General features: G+C 36.7%; 1 protein-coding gene across 1 annotated transcript in view; it reads right to left on the bottom strand.

Annotated features, from left to right (window-relative positions):
- LOC125235300 (organic solute transporter alpha-like protein 2) overlaps window positions 1–20,854 on the bottom strand; it is a 48,124-nt gene extending 27,270 nt beyond the window's left edge. The window contains exons 1-2 of the mRNA XM_048141814.1: window positions 20,544–20,854; window positions 12,337–12,485 (exon numbers count right to left, since the gene is read on the bottom strand). Of these exons, the coding sequence (XP_047997771.1) occupies window positions 12,337–12,485; window positions 20,544–20,700 (306 nt within the window). The 5' untranslated portion in view covers window positions 20,701–20,854. The remainder of the gene's footprint in view (window positions 1–12,336; window positions 12,486–20,543) is intronic.
- Between the last annotated feature and the right edge of the window lie 2,377 nt (window positions 20,855–23,231).

The following is a 23,231-nucleotide window of genomic DNA, read 5'->3' as shown; positions in this document are numbered from 1 at the left end:
TGGACAAAATCGGACTGAAAGGTATCAATAAGTTCACTATAGTGAGATGGTATACTTTGGGCATTAATATGGCATACATTAAAGTTATCGGAGTTTAAAAATTCGCGAGAAATGAGGTTGCCTAAAGTTTGAGAAGTATCAAAAGAATCTACGGAATGAAAAGAAATACTGTCAATACTAGCAGAATAGAAAGTTTCATCGTCGGACATAAATAATAAAATACGTAAATAAATATAAATAAAATTATATCAATATAAATATAACTACAAGAAATAAAATTACAAGATTTAACAAAAACAACTCTGCTTATCCTGCTGGTTAGCTTTAGAGATTACAATATGAGAAAATAACGAAAATAGAAACAAACGAAAAATGTTACATGTTACTGGCAGAAATAATTAGTGATAATCTAATACAGAATACAAGTGTGAAAAAATAGAACAGTTTGAACACTGGCTCAAACACTCTCGACCGGGCGGACGTCAAAATGCGATGTGTCACTGTCAAATCAAACGTCAATGTCACTGTAAGACGTCAAACCAGCCAGTGTGAAATGAGTGCAAAAACAATTGATTTATAATTTGAGAAAATGGGTAGAACAAAATTTAAGCAAAAGGACTAAGTTAACTACTTACTGCCAAAGATAAGAGATACGAAACAGGAGATAACAAGAATACAATACAAACACTATGAACTATGATTTCCCGGCACGCCGGGATCGGCCGGCCTGGTTGTTGGGGGCATTTGCGATGGCTTTGTTCCCACCCGCAGCGCTGGGTTCGGGCGTCGACGTCGCTCCAGGTTGCTGGTCATCACCAAGAGACTTCAGGCGCTCAACATCTTCTTTTGTTTCAATGCGCTCACGTTTTCCCAAGGCCAACTTTACAAAGATGTTGCCATCAATGGACCAGCAGCTTCTCATCCCAAAAGCTTTACGTGCCTGCACAAACAATGCCTGCCGCTGAGGCGTAAGGAACTCAGAGATGGAATATGTGGTTCCCTTGCAAGAGGTCTTCTTCTGCCACACTTCAGATTTTAGGTGCAGATCAGCGAATCTCACTAGAATAGGCCTATTGCGACCCTCGGACGGCATGCCAAGCCGGTGACATGCTTTGAAGGAAGCGGCAGAGACACCAGGGATTTTTAACTGTTCAGTAATAATGTTCGTGATGCGAGAACTGACGGTTTCACCTACATCCTCCAGAACCCCATTGAAGAGAAGATACTTCCTCCGATGCCTCATTTCCATAACATCATGTGCATGGCTAAGGGTTTTGATCTGGTCCCCGAGAAGTTTCATCAAGCTTAGTGTTTGCTCCTTGAAAACTGAGAATTCTTCACTGAGACTGGTGACAGTTAGCTTTGCTGCCGGCGACCTGTGTAGCTTTGCTTCGAACTCTTCAATCGTCTTCAGCACCCTCGTCTCCAGTGACTTCTGTGATTCGGCGATATGTGTGTAACTAGCCATTGCTTTTGTGTTGCCGTGCAGGTTAAGTACTTGGCAGTTATGCAACCAGCAGGATAGCAAGTAGTTGAATTGTGAGAATTAACACATGTACAGTGTTACAAATAATACTGCAGTGTATTTGCAAGTTAATTAGCACTTATCAGTGAAAAAGACTTTAAAAATGTAAGTATTTTTATATTTTACAATAAATAATTCAAGAGTGCTATGTTACTTTTTTTATGTCTACCGCCCAAAAAAAAAAAAAGAAAAAAAGTATGTACTGAGGTACGTTTTTTTCTTAGACTTTATCTGTCTATACGGAGTTATATATGTCTTTGGTTCATGTAAATAAAGAAAAATATATTCAGATATTGACATAACGAAAAAATGTATTGCTAATATTGACAGTTTTATTCACTGGTCTCTGATATTACTAAGCTATTTCCAACCACAAGTAAACATACAAAGGTTACCTAACATTTTCTTGGTTTCAAAGCTGATTAACTTCGCAACATGTTGCGAAAAGCGCTTCTAGCGATCCTAACCCCGATGTTGGAGTCAACTTTTTTACAAAACCATGTAGGATACTGCTAATGGATTGTAAACCTTATTAGAAAGGTACAACGATAATCGGTTACGAAGTGCTTTTACTTTTAGCTAAGATATTTGGTGGTCTGGCATATCTTCCGTTCTCACTCGCGAATCCATGCATCTATTTACATGCAGAATGGGCTCGCGCGCGAGAGTGCAAGTTGTGCTATACCACCTGGGGGCCGATTTTTGAATCTCAGCCATTCGATTTCGTGAAATTCGTTCAATAATATCTCCACTACTAGCGATTTAAATTCTACTAGTAGAATCGAAAACGAGTGGTCATTAGCACTAGTTTTAAAATTAAGTACCTACTAGTCGTCTTTTTTTCTAAAATAGCATTAAGTACGTCGTTTTGCACAGACATTCGAACGGCGAATTCTTGCGTGTCTGTCTGTCTGTGTGTGTGTCTGTGTGTGGCATCGTAGCTCCCGAACGGATGAACCGATTTAGATTTTTTTTTGTTTGAAAGCTGAGTTAGTCGGGTGTGTTCTTAGCCATGTTTCATGAAAATCGGTCCACTATGCCGTCGGGGGTTTTTTCAAAATTTCAATTTTATCTCAAATTTTCTGTAGTGGAAAGCCACATATTTGGTTAACGTACCCTCCCCCACCCACTTTATCAGTAAATTGGCTGTGACATACGGACAGACAGACACACGAGTGATCCTATAAGGGTTCCGTTTTTCCTTTTTGAGGTACGGAACGGTTTGGCCTAATGTTAGGAAAGGTCATGATTCACCGATATTAGATAGAATTTTTGGCAAACGACTTAGTATTATTTTGGCAACAACTCAGTGGACAACACTTGGCCAACGGCAAATAAATTGAAAAATAGTTTTGCAGTGCATAACTTGTCTGTCTACTTGGATTAGCTCTCAGCACTCATAAATTGTACATCCAATGTGTACGGAATAACTCAAATTGCCTATAGACAACTTAGACAAGTGTTCCAAGTTAAAAACCTTGTCTTATTAAGGGTTAAGTAAATAGTTAAATATGTATTTGTATATGTATATGTATTTAAGACAGGCATTGTTGACGTTGGGGTCAAAACCGCCAGGTTGAAGTGGGACTGGGTAGGCCATGTACGGCGTATGCATCCACAGCGGTGGGCTAAGTTAGCTACGGAGTGGATGCCAAATTGCCAATACGCAAACGCCCGAGGGGTCGGCCCGGAAAGAGATGGCGGGATGACCTGGACTCCTTTCTCAACAACTGGACGGATGCTGCACTTAATCGGGAGTATTGGAAATCTAGGGGGGAGGCCTTTGCCCAGCAGTGGGACACTCTGTAGGCTATTAAAATAGTTATTTGTTATACAAGGGGGCAAAGTTGTATTTTAACGCCGAGTGTGGAATTGAAAAACGAGCAAGTGAAAGGATTCTATAGTTGAACCACGAACGAAGCGAGTGGTTCGAGAATAGAATCCTGAACTTGCGAGTTTTTTAACACACGAGAAGTAAAATATATTTGCACCCGAGTGTAACACAAAACTTTTCCCCTCACTATAGCGAGGAAACTACAACGCAAAAAATGCGTTTATCACTGCTTCCAGTAGTTCCACGGGTGGTAAATCATCTTTATTACTAGATTCACCTACTTTTATCAATTTTAAAGCAGTTAATTTGACTTTATTCAAGGTCAAATTACTTTACCCACTAGTGGATAAAATGCGTTTTTACCCGCTGGTATTAAAGGACAAAACACGTGTTTCCGAGCTAGTGAGGGAAATAGTTATTTGTTATACAAGGGGGCAAAGTTGTATTTTAACGCCGAGTGTGGAATTGAAAAACGAGCAAGTGAAAGGATTCTATAGTTGAACCACGAGCGAAGCGAGTGGTTCGAGAATAGAATCCTGAACTTGCGAGTTTTTTAACACACGAGAAGTAAAATACATTTGCACCCGAGTGTAACACAAAACTTTTCCCCTCACTATAGCGAGGAAACTACAACCCAAAAAATGCATTTATCACTGCTTCCAGTAGTTCCGCAGGTGGTAAATCATCTTTATTACTAGATTCACCTACTTTTATCAATTTTAAAGCAGTTAATTTGACTTTATTCAAGGTCAAATTACTTTACCCACTAGTGGATAAAATGCGTTTTTACCCGCTGGTATTAAAGGACAAAACACGTGTTTCCGAGCTAGTGAGGGGAAAAAAATATTGTATTAGTCACACGTCACACTACTTCAAGAACCGTTTGTTTATGCGATAAGGCAAACGAGCAGGCAGGTCGCCTGATGGTAAGCGATCACTGCCGCTCATGGACACCCGAAACACCAGAAGGGTTGGAAATGCGTTGCGTACCTACTTGTAATTCACTTGGCCTAATGCCACGTAAACTATCTAAATATACACGCTGTTTTTAGGGTTCCGTAGCCAACTAGGAACCCTTATAGTTTCGCCATGTCTGTCTGTCCGTCCGTCCGTCCGTCCGTCCGTCCGTCCGTCCGCGTCCGTGCGTCCGCGGATAATCTCAGTAACCGTAAGCACTAGAAGGCTGAAATTTGATACCAATATGTATATCAATCACGCCAACAAAGTGCAAAAATAAAAAATGGAAAAAAATGTTTTATTAGGGTACCCCCCCTACATGTAAAGTGGGGGCTGATTTTTTTTTTTCATTTCAACCCCAACGTGTGATATATTGTTGGATAGGTATTTAAAAATGAATAAGGGTTTACTAAGATCGTTTTTAGGGTTCCGTAGTCAACTAGGAACCCTTATAGTTTCGCCATGTCTGTCTGTCCGTCCGTCCGTCCGTCCGTCCGTCCGTCCGCGGATAATCTCAGTAACCGTTAGCACTAGAAAGCTGAAATTTGGTACCAATATGTATATCAATCACGCCAACAAAGTGCAAAAATAAAAAATGGGAAATTTTTTTTTATTAGGGTACCCCCCCCTACATGCAAAGTGGGGGCTGATATTTTTTTCATTCCAACCCCAACGTGTGATATATTGTTGGATAGGTATTTAAAAATGAATAAGGGTTTACTAAAATCATTTTTTGATAATGTTAATACTTTCGGAAATAATCGCTCTTAAAGGAAAAAAAAGTGCGTCCCCCCCCCTCTAACTTTTGAACCATATGTTTAAAAAATATGAAAAAAATCACCAAAGTAGAACTTTGTAAAGACTTTCTAGGAAAATTGTTTTGAACTTGATAGGTTCAGTAGTTTTTGAGAAAAATACGAAAAACTACGGAACCCTACACTGAGCGTGGCCCGACACGCTCTTGGCCGGTTTTTTGATAATATTAATATCTTCGGAAATAATCGCTCCTAAAGGAAAAAAAAGTGCGTCCCCCCCCCTCTAACTTTTGAACCATATGTTTAAAAAATATGAAAAAAATCACAAAAGTAGAACTTTATAAAGACTTTCTAGGAAAATTGTTTTGAACTTGATAGGTTCAGTAGTTTTTGAGAAAAATACGAAAAACTACGGAACCCTACACTGAGCGTGGCCCGACACGCTCTTGGCCGGTTTTATTGAATTCCGTTAACTTTAAGGGAACATTCTTTAGTTCAAATACAATCATTTTCTCTAAGAAACTACCATCTTAACTCTTACGGTTATCGAATTATAAAAAAAAAAAATAACTGAACACGTGTTTGGCATCCCTTATCACTTCCTAATGTTATTTGTTTTGACATGTGCCGTTAAACACTTGACAATTAGGTAATGACAATTTTTAATTTTTCCTCAGTCACCCGTTGACTACGAACGCTGTAAAGAGTTCGAAACGTCGGGATGTATTTTAAATTCATTATACGCGATTTAATCCGTTTCCATAGTTTTATTTCATGAGTAACTATCGCGGTAACCGAAGACAATATTAATTAGGTAATGCTTAAATGTTATGATTAAGGTCCTCTCACACTAATTAATCCATTTATTATGTATGGAAACGAAAAAAAAATGTTTTTTTCGAATATAACAAAGTACAGGTCGGTTCCTGATGATGAACCTAACTGCGTGTCGAATTTAACGGAAAACAATAAAAACACGGTGTATAATAAATGTAATATGTAATTGATAGCGGGTCAGTAAGGGTAGCTATGAGATTCCGTGGTCTAAGGAGATCTTCCCTCGATTTCAAGTAGCACCCTAAATAATTATAGTATAATTATAGATAGATGTGTGTCTTTGAAGTTATAAATAACCGATTACTAACAAATATGTAAGGATATGTTAATAAACCACGGAAACTCTCTCCGATCATTGCAAAAGTGCCTAGTATTTACCGACCGGTTTTAGGTGTGTGTATAGTGAGCTGTATACCATGGTTAGGTAATGATTATAAGGAAAATGTTAACAGTATTACTTTATTGCATGCTTGTATTTTCTTACCTACATTTTTTTTAATTGGCCTCTTTTCTAGTATCCCACTGCTGGGCAAAGCTAAGCTTACCTACATGCGACCAAAAATGTTCACTTTAGAAGATTTTTAATAGGTAGAGTCATTCGGGTCAAGAGCACGCACTTTATTTTTGATGGCGTCTAAAATCTATACCAAATAAGACATTTGACTTATTTAAGTATAAAATTGGTCGAATATAAGTACATTTTCATTCATTAGGCAAATTTACCATCAATGTTTACTAGCTTGCTCGGTACATACGTTTAAAGCAAAAAAGACCCAATGCGTCCTCTTGACCCGATATGTGGGTAAAATTACGCACGCATTAGGGTAAAAATACGCGCAAGGGGTAAACGTACGCATTCAGGTTTCTAGGGAGGTGGGTACTCGAATAAAATAAAGGCTGGCAATAATCAACATTTACTATAATTTGTTGTCAACATATTCAGCATCTTACGCATTAATAGAATTAAGAACGCTGATTGATGACCTACTATGTTAAATCTAAGTTTAACTGTACTAGAACTGAGATCAAAAGTTTAGTTTAGATCACATACAAATTTTACTCATTGCAATCACATCTAAATATTTCATTTTCATAAGCAGTGCAGTTCTCATAAAACCAGTCCTTGGATCCAATCTTCTGTTGGTGGTTCCTGGTATTTTTCGTCACAAATGGGACATTTTATCAACTTACTTTTTTGTTCATAATCTTTTTATTTTGTTTCTTTTTAATAGTTGTATTGCATTTTTTGTTGGTTCCGGATGGTCTAGGCTTAGGGTCAAACTTCACCTCTCCTCTTTTCTACCACTTTTTGTTATATTATCCTACGCGTTGGGGCATGAGTACGTGTCTTGGGTAAAAGTACGCCTGCGTACTTTTAAAGTCGCACTCTTACCCCAATCGGGAAATTTATAAAATCAACTGACACAACACACTGGTTAGTTACATTAAAGAAAATATATATGATCTCATAATAAGTACAATAAATATACAATAGAAAGAAAGTAAACTTACTTCCAGGTAATTATCCATTCAACTACAACACACTTTTCCCGAGAACAAATATGGAACGAAATTATTGCATCACAGACGTTCGGCGACCTGTCGCACCGAGTACTGATTTTGCGCTGGAGTGGCACGTGGCTCCTAAACGGCGACACAAGCGCCACCAAATTTTACCAACATACGCCTCGCTCCCCTTCCCTGCTGTCGGAGATCGGGCTACTGCGTACGTTTACCCACTGCGTTCCGTTACCCCGAATGACTCTATTTATGTGAAGTGACTAGTGTATACAAAGGCGTTAAACCACGACGGTTGTTTTATGAAACGAGCCGAAAGGTTACTCTCTTACGTTTCATTGGGTCGAAATGAAATAGGTAACTAATTGAGATTTTCTAAGAGTTTTGAATGATTCACGGTTATTTTCATTAGACTTATATTAGTTATCTTCTTATATTTTCTTATGTGATTTGTTTGTGTAAAAAACCGGTGAAGTCAGAATTGAACAAACGTAGTGACACTGTGAGTGTAGTGTGTTTGGACCATCGAGTGTGAATGCGACCAGTGATATGGTAAGGCCGTTTTCACATTATCCGATCCGATATCGGATGTAGGAAGGATGAAAATGTAAGATTTATGCGCTTCCAGGTCTTTATTTATGTATTTGATAAATCATTATTACTAAAAAACGATATAAAACGCAAAAATAGATGGCACTTTCCTACAACAGTTTTTGTCCGAGGCACCATCGAACTGCCGATATCGGCAGGACGCTTCCGACATTTTTGGCATGCCGGACCCCCCGCCAGCTGTCGGCCGATAATATTTGTATGTGTGCGTATATAATGTAGGTATACGTTGTAGTAGTGTGCGTGACAAAAATGGCGTCTATTAAACAGCTGTTAATGATGAATTTCTGTTGAAAAAAAAAGATTGTAATTCATCGGTCCGAATTGCGGATACTAATTTTTTCATGTTTTATTAGATATAGTTAAATGTAAAATTATTTATTTTACCTGCACACACTTGAGTATTTTTATGCTCGTTATTTTAATTTTACAATAAAATATTTGAAATTATTAAATATAAAATTTTTAAAAATATTTTTTGATACAAAATCATACTTCATTGATTTGGAACAATGCGTTTTATCGGACCGACATCCGACACTATCGGAAGCGTTTATCGGGTGTAGGATGTCGGTCCTACATCCGATATCGGATCGGATAATGTGAAAACGGCCTAACGCTGAAAGTGAACGCAGCCGACGCGCGCGAAGGAGGGTAGATCGCGCGCCGTCTACGAAACTTTGACATCCACCCGCCTTCGTCAGTTTTCTGTGATCATGATGCATGCAACTGCGTCGCAATATCGGGAGCTCGACAAAAACCAAAAAGGTAATCACGGTCTATATCCGGGTCAATATCAAAGTCTAATGAGATTTTCTAGTTAAAATTACGAAACATTAGAAGTACTTACGTAGATAATATACTCGTATGTACCTACACGTACAGTCAACCAATTAGAATCCTAGGCCGCTCTAGAACCCTGTCGTATTGACACCGTGCTTTATTTGCTATAGAAGTCAGTTTGACTTTTACTGTGAAAGGGTTCTACAGTGGCCTAGGATTCAGATTGGTTGACTGTACATACCTATGTTAAGTTAAGTACCTGTTTAATTTTCCGAAATTATTCTTACGCTGTAAACTTTTGCAATACTTACGGCCTCGAGGTCTAAGAACACAATTGATAGTAACGCAACACAACGCGGTCTTGACTTTGAAACAGGTGTGATGTCAGATGTGATGTGTGGAACTGTGGAACCATCGTTGAAGTTATAAAAAGACTATAGATCAACAGACTGTCAAATAGTTCTGGTGCTATTGACTTAATATTACAGTTAGAAAGAGAGCGCTTTAGCTGTGAAGTTAGGAAAGTATTGAAAACTCGGAGTGAATACGTTAGGAACTTGTGGTACCGATGAAAATTTTAGTACATGTGCGTTTCCGCTTGGAGCGCTGTTCAGTTTTTCCATACATTTTCCGTAACTTTGACTGAAAACGTAACGTATTTTTTAACTTCAAAAAGTCATGGTAGCCCTACAGTACCTATAGGATAGTCAAAACAACGGCGTGGGAACCAAAAATACTGACGAATCACGAAATATGTAGGTAGGTATAGTTAGAGTTTCTAAAATTGGAGAGAAGTTTCCAAAATTGCTAATGTTCTCAAAGAAATTACAAACTGAAATAGATACCAGTGGGCTTGATCGCTTTTTCTTTAGTGTATGGTATCTATTTCAGTTTATAATTTATATATAGTAGTGTTACTACTTAAAAAAAAAAAAAAAAAAATATTTAATAAAATATTTTGATTTGTTCCCTACATTCTCATAGAAAGTTTTCGATATTTTGTTATTCGCAGTTTTAATTGACAAGCTTTGAGGTCAATTTCTATAGCATTTAAATCGGTAGCGATATACCTGCAAATATATCGGTAAAAAACTCAAAAGAAGCGATTGTGCACTGTTGAGAACGTTGTTTTCAATAGCAACTTCATCATTTAAGTTGCTAAGTATAAAAAACATTTTCTGATGAACATTTCCTGTAATTAACTGTTTTGGGAACATTCTGAAACTTGTAAAAAGCTACAGTCACCGGCAATAACATTGCACAAAAAGAAGGCCTCAAAAATATTTCACACAATCTCATTTCTGGAGCCATACAAATAAGTAAGAGTGTGTCAGATATTTAAGCAGGCTTCTTTTATGTTGTTGCCGGTGACACATTGAGTGACATTGCACACCACACTCATAAGTAGGTGTAGCGCATAGAGACTAGTTGAGTAAACTTGCAGGATACACGGCTAAAACAAAGCGGTAGAGCAAAAAGCGCTTTGCCAATGTCGAAAGTGTCGAGTCGAAACATACATAGTAGAGAGCCACAGGTAACCTGATAGATAGATAGATAGATAGATAGATAAAAATCTTTATTCTTCTCATTATTACATGGCTCTAATGGCAAACAATTTTGAAATTTATGTATACATACATCGTTATTATTTAAAAGTAAAGTTAAGTAAATAGAACATGCAGAATTAAAGTTATATGTAATTGGTAACATGCATTAAACTAAACCCTAAACGTATACAAACAGACAATGTAAGGTATAAAAATAAATTGAGCCATGTGATGGTGCGAAGAAGAGGCGCTGACTCAGCATCAAGCTACGGAGACCCGCAGCGCTGGTATTCTGTCAGAACCGAAAGAGTAGTGATGCTAGGTGTGCTGCACAGAGTGAACCACAAGCCGACTTCATCTGCTCGATAGGTATAAGACTGGAGGTGTGGTATTTATTTAAGGAGATAGGGCAAAAATTGGATATGACTAGGCATTTATTAGGGTTCCGTAGCCAAAATGGCAAAAACGGAACCCTTATAGTTTCGTCATGTCCGTCTGTCCGTCTGTCCGTCTGTCCGTCTGTCCGTCTGTCACAGCCGATTTACTCGGAAACTATAAGTACTACAGTGATGAAATTTGATGGGAATATGTGTTGTATGAACCGCTACAAAATTATGACACTAAATAGTAAAAAAAAAGAATTGGGGGTGGGGCCCCCATACATGTAACTGAGGGATGAAAATTTTTTTTTTTCGATGTACATACCCGTGTGGGGTATCAATGGAAAGGTCTTTTAAAATGATATAAAGTTTTCTAAAAAACATTTTTCTTAAAGTGAACGGTTTTTGAGATATCAGCTCTCAAAGTCGTAAAAAGTATGTCCCCCCCCCTCTATTTTTATAACTACGGGGTATAAAATTCTAAAAAAAATAGAGGTGATGCATGCTAATTAACTCTTTCAACGATTTTTGGTTTGATCAAAGTATCTCTTATAGTTTTTGAGATAGGTTGATTTAACTGTAATTTTGGCAGGTGTATAAATTGACATAATAAGTTTATTATATTTGCTGCTACGGAACCCTTTGTGCGCGAGCCCGACTCGCACTTGGCCGGTTTTTTTTATCTTAAGTATTTATGTATATATTATCTAGGTTAGGTGTAGTTTTGTAGTGGTGCAGGCGGTTTACATTGTAAGTAAAAGGCTATATATAAAAAAGGTTTATATCAATAAAGTTTCAAGTTCAAGACCATAGTTTTTGTAGTGTAAAGATGTGCAATTTGAGTTTTTGTTTAAAATACGGTTTAGACTTAATTCTGCGTATTGGTGGTGGAATATTGTTCCAACACTTCGTCGCTTGGTACTTGAAACTTCCGCGAAAAGATTGAGTTTTGTGAGATGGGATGGCTAAGACTAAAGCACGATTCGCTCTGATTTCATGGGATGAAGAGCAGAAGGCTAACTTTCTGTGAAGGTACTTTGGGGTTTTTAAATTTATGACATCGAACATTAAACAAGAAAGTAGAAGATCGTAGCGAGATGAAATCTTTAAAATGTTTGCGTTATTTAGAAATGGTGTCACATGTGTACGTGGTGGAATTTTAAAAGCAAACCTAGCGCAGGCATTTTGCACTCTCTGAAGGAGACGTCGTGACCGTTCGAGAAGACATGGCCAGTAGGTAGTTAGACAGTAGTTTATTTTAGATAGAATGAGGGCCTCACAAAGTCTCATTCTCAGATCCACGCTACACTAACCTGATCGCTGATACACAGACGGGAAGCGGGTCTACAAATCTACAAATTGAGCATACAATTACAGGATACAAGGATAGCACAACGGTATCATGTCAGAACGTGCATCGCCCATTAGTAATGACAATGACAATGTCGCAGCGCATGTACTAGATGTACACAGCACACATAGAGCAAAGTGGATAACCAAAACACCTACATGTTTAGGTAAATAGGTAGTACACTATACAAACAGTACTGATAGCAGTTTTACAACGTCTAGCATAGTTGAGCATACTTACAGGATACACGGCTAGCACAACAGCTGCATGGCAGAACGCGCTTCGCCAATTTCGAAGTGCGGAGCGCAGGTTGAATGCGTACAATGCGCACACGCAGCACACACACAGTAGGGCGGCCGACCATAGCACCCAGCCGTATACTTGCAGTGCTGGAATGAAATTAACAGCTTAGACAGAAAAAGAAAATATCTAATTACAACTATGTATTTCTAGTTGCATCATTGAGTTACAACTTCCAAGAGAACATACATAATGGAAAGAGATAGAGGTATTATTAACAGGTATTATTGCTTCTTTTCCATACTACCTTTATGGTACTTAGCGGTAGCCGATAATTTAAATAAAAAACGACCTAGGTCATTGCTCAAAAATTTGACACAGATGCTAATAACTAATAGGAAGTCCATGTAAAAATCCATCGACCTATAAACATAAGAGCATAAACAAAGTTTTTCAGTACATATAGTTATGGGTGGCCCTATGAAGTTTCTACATAGGTACATAAAGTACCACTTCTCGCACCAGTGCGCTAATTCCTCTCAAGCAATATGAACTTGACCCTCCGTGGTTCTAGGACTTCTAGGTTAATTAGACACACGAGTCTCAGTTTTAATGTAGGTAACTCCTCAATCGCTTATTGCACAATAAATGAAGGTTTAATATTTACCTACTTTACGGTATTTTTGAGGAACTACCGGATCCAATCAAACGCCACGAGTATCCTAAGAATCCCAAATATATTTTAAAATAATGTTCATATGTAGATCCATACTAATATTAAAAATGGGAAAGTGTGTGTGTCTGTTTGTTTGTACGTCTTTCACGGTAAAATGGAGCGACGAATTGACGTGATTTTTTAAGTAGAGATAGTTGAAGGGATGGAGAGTAACATAGGCTACTTTTTTGTCTCTCTCTCTAACTCGAGCGAAGCCGCGGGCAAAACCTAGTTATTTTATAAACAAAAATAGCCGTGGCGTTCAGAAAGATAATATAAATAAATATCCATATTGGTAGCTAATAAGTTATGATCATAATTTAAATGTCCAATATTTTATTTTGTCAACCTAATTCTACCTAATCGTCGTTACCGCCATTCGACTAAAACTAAATTAGAGCAATAGTTATGTCATGACCATTAGGATTAGAGCATGCATTGATGTCAATTGACTTAATAGTATTTTAAACTGTTTTAAAGTAGTTTTCTAATCTTTTACCATATTTTATTGTTACGAGGACAATTAACAACGCGCCAGTAGTACAAGCAAAGGATAAAAGTTCACTAGGTTGATTCATTAAAGTAAGTACCCATAAGGTTACGTTCTTTGACAAAGAAAGCATTAGCTTTTGTATCATGCAAAATCTACTGTTAGGTACCTATTTTGAGTAGTTAGTGTTAGATTAAGTTTACTTTTTTTTACGTTTTGATACAGATGTAAGAACTAAGAACAGATTTTATGAAGAGATTGACATGTTACAATTACATGTGCGTTCTTTTAAATTGTATGTAGGTACCTATACCTAATTACCTGAGTCAGTCTGGCAGGCCAGCAGAGCTAGCTCCTATTTGGCGCGAGATTGTGTCACCGCGACATAGACTACTCATCCTTAGCGTCCTTTACGTCACAGGCACACTTGCACCAACCACTTAACACAGCGTTAGTGGACTGTCATCTATCAAATTCCATATAAAATGGTGGGTTAACCCTCTAGTTAACCCTCTGTTTTCGTTGGTGCAAGTGGCCCTTAGAAAAGGACGTATTATCTAATGTCGACCCAAGATATGAAGATACTGTCATCCAGTCATGAACGGAGTACTTTCAAGCTTTCTAGTTTTGTGACCAGCATCATTTAGCCTCATTGAAAACAACAATATTATTGACGATATTTTAATAAGACTGCGTATATGGCCTTCAATTTAATTTAATAATATTCCAATGTTATCTTATAACTGGTTCAGAGAGCCTTTAAACGAAAATATTAAGAGGTAGTGGTAGAGGTACTGACCTTTACTACTCTTGATTAAGAATTAAGTACCTATACCAAAGGTCCCGTAAGTTCCAGACCTTAAAGAATAAAACACAAAATTTGTGACAAAAGCGATTTCGAAAACCTAGAATCAATAAACTTCGAAATTTGCTATAAAAAGTTTTCTCAAACTCGTTTTTTGTTGACTTTCGATTTCACGATTTATACATTTTAGTTCTTATACCTACAAATTTACATTTTTGTAGGTATTAGAACTTGTGACCCACTGACATCGTATTTTATGCTATACACCTACTTTTTTGTTAGGAGCTTATTATGTCACAAATCCGGTCAAGGACTAAGAGGGGTAATAAATAATCATAGTTACTATAACATTGTATTGTAGGTAAAGAATGGTATAAATGCTAATTTCATTGTCGTGAGAAATACTTACTCTACAGGAAAATAATGGTAAAAACAATATAGGTATAAACTCCTCGTTTAAAAGTTTGGTTTGCCCTGAAAATTCAGGATTTTGGTCATGTGTCTGGATTTCTTTGAAACCGCAACTAGGTATCACTAAAGTTGCAAACATTTTCAACAATTCCGTAAATTACTGAAAATTTTCACGGGAAAATTCTCCTGCGAGGCATTGCGAACCAACATTATGTTTTAGATTATGGCCAGCAGTTCTCAAAAAGTGTGTACAAAAATTAAGGAAAAAGTTAAATCATTTGTTTTTATTCCTATTTTGTTACCAAGATTGATTTGATGAATTGAACTTTTTTTGGAAGTTTTATTTCGTCATTAAAGTTTTCTAGTTTCTATATTTTCTTAATTACGAGTATAACAATTATCATGTATATATCTTATGAAAGTCGACACACACAAACAAACAAACATAACAAAATAACAAAATAATAATTAATATAATTATTATATAATTGGTAACAAAATAGGATCAATTAAAATTTGCTGACGTGGCTATGTACAAAGTTTTCGAGAACTGCTGCATATTATGAGTAATTATTACGCAATGTTCTCAACAGTTGACGATCGCTTCATTTCATGTGCACACACTGGCGTTTATTATCAACTCAACTCATTGACAGCTATAGAAATTAACTAAAGCTTGGCAATAAATGTGCGAAGAACAATATCGTGAACTTTCCATGAGAATATTCGCAATTTTGGAAACTTCTCTTCGGTGTATGGCTTCGGTAAGTTAGTAGTAGCAATAAGATTTACAGAGAGACAGATGTGCTCTCAATAGTAGATCAGCAGTTCTCAAAAAGTTTGTACAAAAATTAAGGAAAAAGTTAAATCATTTTGTTTTTACTCCTTATTTGGTTAGGGTTACCAAGATTTAATTGATGAATTGATTTTTTTTTGTAAGTTTTATTTTGTCATTAAGGTTTTTTATCATATCAGTATATATTAGAGATGAGCCGAATATTCGGTATTCGGCATATTCGGCAAGTTTTTAATTGTTCGTATTCGGCTGAATAATTAGGTTGCATTGCCGAATATTTACCGAATAAACAAAGTAAATAACTAATGAAGATCTTACGTATTCCATTGGATAATAAGCTCCCATTTTAGTAGTTTTTTAAGGAACTGCTAAAAAAAGAGAAACCTATGCGTCAAAATATAAATACAATTGTTTTATTAAAAAGTTAAAAAACCGTAGTTTAAGAGTTGAGAAGAATTCAGAGTTGTTTTAACTAAGTTTTAGTTATCCACTAAATCATAAAAACATAGTTGTAGTAACAAATGTAACCATTATCAATCATTTAATAGTTTTAATGAACATCCCCTTTGAAAATATAGCGTAACCGAATATTCAGCCGAATGTTCGGTTCGGTAAGAGCTGAATCGAATGTTCGGCCGAATATTCGTATTCGGCAAAATCCATATTCGGTACTGTTCATGATTACATGTGCTTGAAATAGAATAGAACAAGTGCGTTTATGTAATTACGGAAGCATTATTTAAAGATGCGATTATGTCATTGCCAACGTGTTCGATGCCAATTTTTTATATCTTTGAGGTATGAAAGTATATAGTACCTACATACATGTAGCGCGGCGATAAAATCGCGGAGTGAGCCGCCCCTGGCGGTCCGAAGCACGTACTAAAAACACGCAAGCATTAAGCACGAAGTATGCAAATGAGCACATATGGCCATCACATGCTTATTATGTTGGGTCATAATAGTACGAGGGTCATGCCAAAAGAAATTAGATACTCAAAATTTACATACTTTATTCTTTATTACAGCTATCTATTTTTTCGAAGTATTCACCGTGAACACGTATACACGTTTTCATCCGTCTAAACCACTTAGAAAATACCGATGACCACTCTTCTTTAGACACCTCAGAAATTTCGTAATTATACGCAGCCAACGCATCTTCTTTGTTCTCAAATCGCCTTCCTTTTAATTTTTCTTTAATTTTAGGAAAAAGATAAAAATCACAGGGGGCTAAGTCAGGGGAATATGGGGGGGTGGGGCAGAATAGTCACGTTTTTTGAGCTGAAATAGTCAAGTGTTCTAGCGGAAGTGTGCGGGGCAGCGTTGTCGTGGTGCCAGAGCAGGTGCCGGGTTCCTGACTTCGGCCGCTTGTCACACCAAGCTGACAGTACTCTTGGGGCACAAACTGTCACATACCATTCTGAATTAACTGTCTTTTGATCTTCTAGCACTATTGTAGCAATATGTCCCGTCTTGCAGAAAAATGAGGCAACCATTTGTTTTTGTGTGCTTCGGGTTCGGCGACATTTTGTTGGCGTCGGCTCATCTTCAAAACACCATACTGTGGACTGTCGCTTTGTTTCGGGATCGTAGTTATATAGCCATGTTTCGTCACCTGTAAGTATATCATATACGTTTTTGTTCTCGCCTGCGTCGAATTTATCTATCATAAATTTGCACCAATCCACGCGACGGTCTTTCTGTAAATCGGTGAGCTTGTGCGGCACCCATCTTGAACAACGCTTATGAAGAGACAGTTTACTATGAATTATAGTTTGCAATGCTGCTGATCCAATGCCCAGTTCACGCTCGAGCTCTACATATGTAATTCGTCGGTTCGCACGAATATTTTTTTCCACAGTCTTTACATTTTCTTCAGTGACTGCGGTTGGCGGCCGTCCGGTCTTCGCCTCATCTTCAAAGCTCTCCCGTCCTCTTTTAAATTCAGCAAACCAATTGAAAACAGTTGCACGTGAACACGCAGACTCTCCATAAGGCGAGACTAAAAGTTCAAAACACTCTTGAGGTGTTAAACCTTTTTTAAAGTCATAATATATCATAACACGAAAATCACGTCGAGTAAGCTCCATTGTTGCGGAAAATTCCCGCCAAAATTATTTAGAAAAAAAATAATTAAAAAGGAATCCTAAGAATTTCCAAGTGTTCCATTTTTAAATTTATAAGCAGATAACCTACCTTTACATTGGTGTATAACTGGCCAGTATCAATCAAATGACCATGGAGTATCTAACTTCTTTTGGCATGACCCTCGTAATTAACTACCCAATTAAATTATAGTTTGGATCGTAGTAGCCCATTACCAATCCTTATTATTGGTAGGATATAGTACATCCCCCGTGTGATGAGTTGATGACGGATTAAGAATTTCACCACCCCCTATCCTGTCATGGGTGCCGTAGAAGACGACTGTGGGATAGGTTATTTTTTTTATTTAATGACAGTATTTAGCTAATAAACCATTTATTGGACAAAAATAACACTAAATATTCTACAACCGAGTATCCGCAACGCAGGCTTCGTCATGAGGTTAGGATATAGGTTTAATAGGCCAGTTTCCTATACTTAAAATAATAGTTATTTGTTATACAAGGGTGCAAAGTTGTATTTTAACGCCGAGTGTGGAATTAAAAAACGAGCAAGTGAAAGGATTCTATAGTTGAACCACGAGCGAAGCGAGTGGTTCGAGAATAGAATCCTGAATTTGCTCGTTTTTTAACACACGAGAAGTAAAATACATTTGCACCCGAGTGTAACACAAAACTTTTCCCCTGACTATAGCGAGGAAAGTAAAACGCAAAAAAACGCGTTTATCACTGCTTTCAGTAGTTCCACAGGTAGTAAAACATCGTCATCACTAGATTCACTCATTTTTATCAATTTTAAAGCAGTCAAAACGACTATATTCAAGGTAAAGTTACTTTATCCACTAGTGGATAAAATGCGTTTTTACCCACTGGTATTAAAGGACAAAACACGTGTTTCCGAGCTAGTGAGGGGAAAAATATTTTCTGCAGTGCACGAAATAAAGCTCCACATAATTAGAAGAAAAACATGGACAGTAGTTATGTTTAAACATAATTTATATTTAATAAGTCAAAGAGAAACATATAAAGTAAATGAATTGATCGTGACGTCACAGTAATTCCATATTGGCAAATCGTTTTGACAGTTCTTAAGTATATAATTATATATTGAAGTCTGTGTTAGTATTTAAGTTAGTTTATTAAATTTGAACCGTAACGCAAAACCTAAAGGTTAAGAGATACTTGTATAGTTGGTGATTTACGAGTACTTGTGCTATTCCATATTGGCAAAATAATTTTAATCGTGACTTGAAGCAAGTATATTTCCAAATTGTTCGCGATACTAAATGGAGTAAACTCTTTGTTCTTAAAAAGAAGCTGATTTGACTAGTAGGAAACTAGCCTATTGTGGTGGGGCGATGGACTAGAAACATGTCACTGGCTTTCAACCCCTTAATGCTATGGCGCTGAAATTTGAGGAGTTTCATGTGCTCTGCCTTACCCCTTTGGGTATAATACATACAAGCGTGAGTTTATGGCTTTTAACCCCTTAATTAATAAGAGTAGCGCTGAAGTTTGAGGAGCTTCAGTGCTCTGGGGCTCAATTCGACTCGGCCAATTTGACGTTTCACGTTGACTCTCCGTTGATAGTGGATTGGATCACGGGTCTGTCTGTCTGTCTATCTACCCCTTTTGAGTAATTTTATGCATGTATGTAGTTATTAAGTAGTAGAAGAGAAAACGATACGTGCTACCAATAATATTTAGGAAGCATGACTCTATCTCTGTAACCGATTTTTAGTGACATAAGTATTTATACTATGTTATTTGTTTTAATCATACATTATCATGGTTGCATAAAATCATAGTACCTCTATAAACAACAGGTATGTCAGAGATGTAGGTTTAGGTACTATAGGTATGTCAATAAAAAAATTGGTACCGTTTTAAACATTGAAAAAATTGAATGGATATTAATTTTATAGTAACAATCGTCATGTCATATTAAGTAGGTTGTTAAATTATTATGCTACCTAGTACCGCTAGTGTTTTTTTTTTGTAGCCTAGGGTTCCTAATAGGTTCTTAACAATCTTAACATAAAAAAAGGATTGTGAAACAAGTACGAAAGTACTAAAACGGTGTAAACAAATAACATTTTAAAGTTGACAACAACCTACAAACTTTCAAATTAAATATTGGGTCAATGCTGTTATGTAAACTATGTTGTTGGTTTGTAAACAAACATTATGTTTTTAGATTTAGAACTACCTACATAATTTAAGTTTAAGTATGTACCTAACTTGAATATTTATATTTTCATAATTAATCAATCTAAATTCCTATGATACCTGCCGTCAAAGGTTTTTTGTGCTCCTCTCAGTTCATTCCCGGTTATATTGAATTAGGAGCTACTTACTACTTTTTTAAAACTTTAATAGCTATTTTCTTGTTATTTTAATGATTACCTTTTAAGTATGTATACGCATACCTCAATCTAGCTCCCGTTTACATTTTTAACGTTTTTTCACTGTTTCTCATAAAAACCTCTTTTCGTCCGTATTGAATCTAATTACATATTATATTTTTTAAAGATTGCAACACACCTCTGGTATTTTAGGCACACCTATTTAGTTATAACCATGTACATACCTCTACTTACTTAGTTTCTTCTATATCTGTACTGTAGTAAATAATTAGGTAGGTACGGTACGCGATTGCCAACATTTAATAAGTAGCCTTTGCCGTTAAAATCTTAATACCAGCAATATACCAGTCATGATAATATTCATAATGACACACCAAGTATGGAGTTGGGAAAGTCACTATAATGCAACCCATGGGAGCGAGTCTACGACCGTCCTTGAACTCCATCCCGGAATCAACCGACGGCAGAGGAGTTGTCGAAATAAAGCATCGATAATCACTTCCTTCATTGCATTACCTTCCACATATGTTCTGAAATCAGGTTGAAGAGTGTAGCTATGGCACAAGAACGTCGTATTCACTGCATTGTTCGACGCCGCAAGTGCTTTCTCGGCACTCACATGTCTAGGAATTAAAATTCTCGTTTCTTGACTCGCCTCACTTTGTAAATCCATATTTACAATCTATTTTATATACAGTCTGTGTCACTTAAAAAAAACAATAACACTTTTTCAAATTCGAATTTCGGCGTTCGAATTTTAAAAGTCGCGCGTTTTTGGCTATCATGGAACGAGTGTCGAGGCGATGGCGTCCGACTACACTGCCATGCCGGGCGTACTAACGCCGTTTGCGTTCACTTTCTTTCGTCATTTTGGCTGGTTTGCGCAACACCAGTTTACGTAGAGACGTTACGGTCAAGCTATGTAGCTCAATGTGCTTATGGCCCTGTTTCTTTATTATAGAATTATTTCCCAGACAAGAGGCCGGCCGGGAAAATTGACTTTTTCTAAAAAACCAGATTCTCAGGGACATCATTGTGTTTTTGGGCTCATCTAAGACATCTAACTCAGAAACGATGGAAACTACCTACAATAAATGCAATTTCCAAACAACTAGTAATTTTGAGTTGTATTAATCCAAAATCCAAATACAGTAAAATTTGTGACATTATGTAATTTAGGCATTCATGACTACCAAGAGTACCTACTGATAGGTACCTATCTATTAATAGCATCGACCTACAATAGGGACTGAGCTCACACTTTTTTTGCCATACTAAATTGAACCTTATCACCTGCGCATAAAGGCGTTCTTGACAGACTAGCACAAGTGTGTCCACATGAGAGGGTCAAAGTTGGGGCTGGTGTCCCTCTCGCACGTGTGACCAGTGTTAAAAAATTACTATAGTAGTAGTATTTTTACCTGTATGATAACTAAGTTTATAAACTTCTTAAATTATTTTCGTATTATATCGAGGCAAGGGTATTAATACCTTGTAACGAATTGGTAAGTCATTATTATGAAGCCATAAAACCAAAAAATTGCGCAATTATTAAAAACCTTTAATTGGGTATTAGTAGATTTGGTAGTAACTTTGAATATTGACTGGTATCCCCAAATGATGACAGTGATGACGTCATTCAAATGATTTTGATAGTGGTAATAAGTGCGAGAGGGACACCAGCCCCAACTTTAACCTCTCATGTGGACACACTTTTTGGCCTAACAACTCATTCTGGTTTAATTATAATTCTGTGATTAATAGTTTTCTAGAAGTCAACTCACGGTAATGCACTTTTTTCTGTCAGTCTGACAAAAAAGAGTAACAATGGAATAGGGGCAAATTTTCCATGTTGTCCCTTTTAAATTTATACGGGAGGATATTACGGCCCCGTAATAATAAATTATTCAAACTTTTTTCGTGCGTGGCGCGCGATATTGCACTACAGTGCCATCTACGAACCAATATTAGTATTATTACAACGTACTTACTACTCGACCACAGAGGGCGCTATCAACGCTACTAAGCTTCTTAGCAACTGGTTCTATTCAACACAAGATGGCGATAGTAGTGCATAGTTTCCTGTGGTTACTGTGAAATTGTGAACCGTGATTGTGAATGTCAGTTATTTTATTTTGCATAAAATTTCTATAAGACAATGCCATGTATTAAATAAATTATAATGTAAAATACAATAGGTTACATTCACAGTTATATAAATTTTGTGGTATACGGTGGGTTCGGGTAAGATATAAAAAAATAAAGTTTATGTTATTACATATTAACAATATTTTCATAAAGCTTATCTAAACAGTCCGAAAACAATCCGAATAATGATAATAATTGCTAAATTGTTTTGCAAAAATAATGCCTATTCTCTTACATAGTACTTAACGTATTTACAAGAAACGTGGTTTTGAAACAATGTGTATTAAGTATTGATATACATAAACACATGTGGGTAACGATCCAATCCAGGGTCAATGGTTCATTAAAATGACAACACTGGCAGGCGGCAGCAGATAGGTGGTTGTGGCGTGACGACATAAATCCGGAAAAAACCTGATACACGCCACGCCGCGAAATAAAACGTTTCACGATTACGAGAAATTATAGGTTATGTATGTAAACATTATTTATAAGTAGGAATCATATTTATGAATAATAGAATTATGAATCTAATATTGCTTGATTTACTTTTATTCTTATTTTGGTAGTAACTAAGTATGTACTTAAAGTGTAAGTAAACACAGTTTAGTAAAGCACCATTCATATCACTACATAGTATAAAACAAAGTCGCTTTCTCTGTCCCTATGTCCCTATGTACGCTTAAATCTTTAAAACTACGCAACGGATTTTGATGCGGTTTTTTTTTAATAGATAGAGTGATTGTAGAGGAAGGTTTACATGTAGAGGTATAGTACCCGTGCAAAGCCGGGGCGGGTCGCTAGTAATAATACATATAACCAAGTGTATAACCAAGGACGTATATACCGGGACTGACAAAGCCCATACAAAAAAGTGTACCCCTGAATTGTATGGGCCTTTTAGGGATAAAACTTCATACAATTAAATAAATAGGGATAAAACTAGATGGATCTGTCTCGCAGCCTGGAAGTGGCAAAAATCATATATTCCCCAAATATGTTTGTGTTTTATAAGAACAAATGACATATTTATTTATTTTAATATCATGATATCAC

The sequence above is a fragment of the Leguminivora glycinivorella genome, chromosome 17, assembly GCF_023078275.1.
Source record: "Leguminivora glycinivorella isolate SPB_JAAS2020 chromosome 17, LegGlyc_1.1, whole genome shotgun sequence".
Lineage (NCBI taxonomy): Eukaryota > Metazoa > Arthropoda > Insecta > Lepidoptera > Tortricidae > Leguminivora > Leguminivora glycinivorella.
Note: the sequence above shows the minus strand (reverse complement) of the source record. Positions and strands in the feature narration are given on the sequence as shown.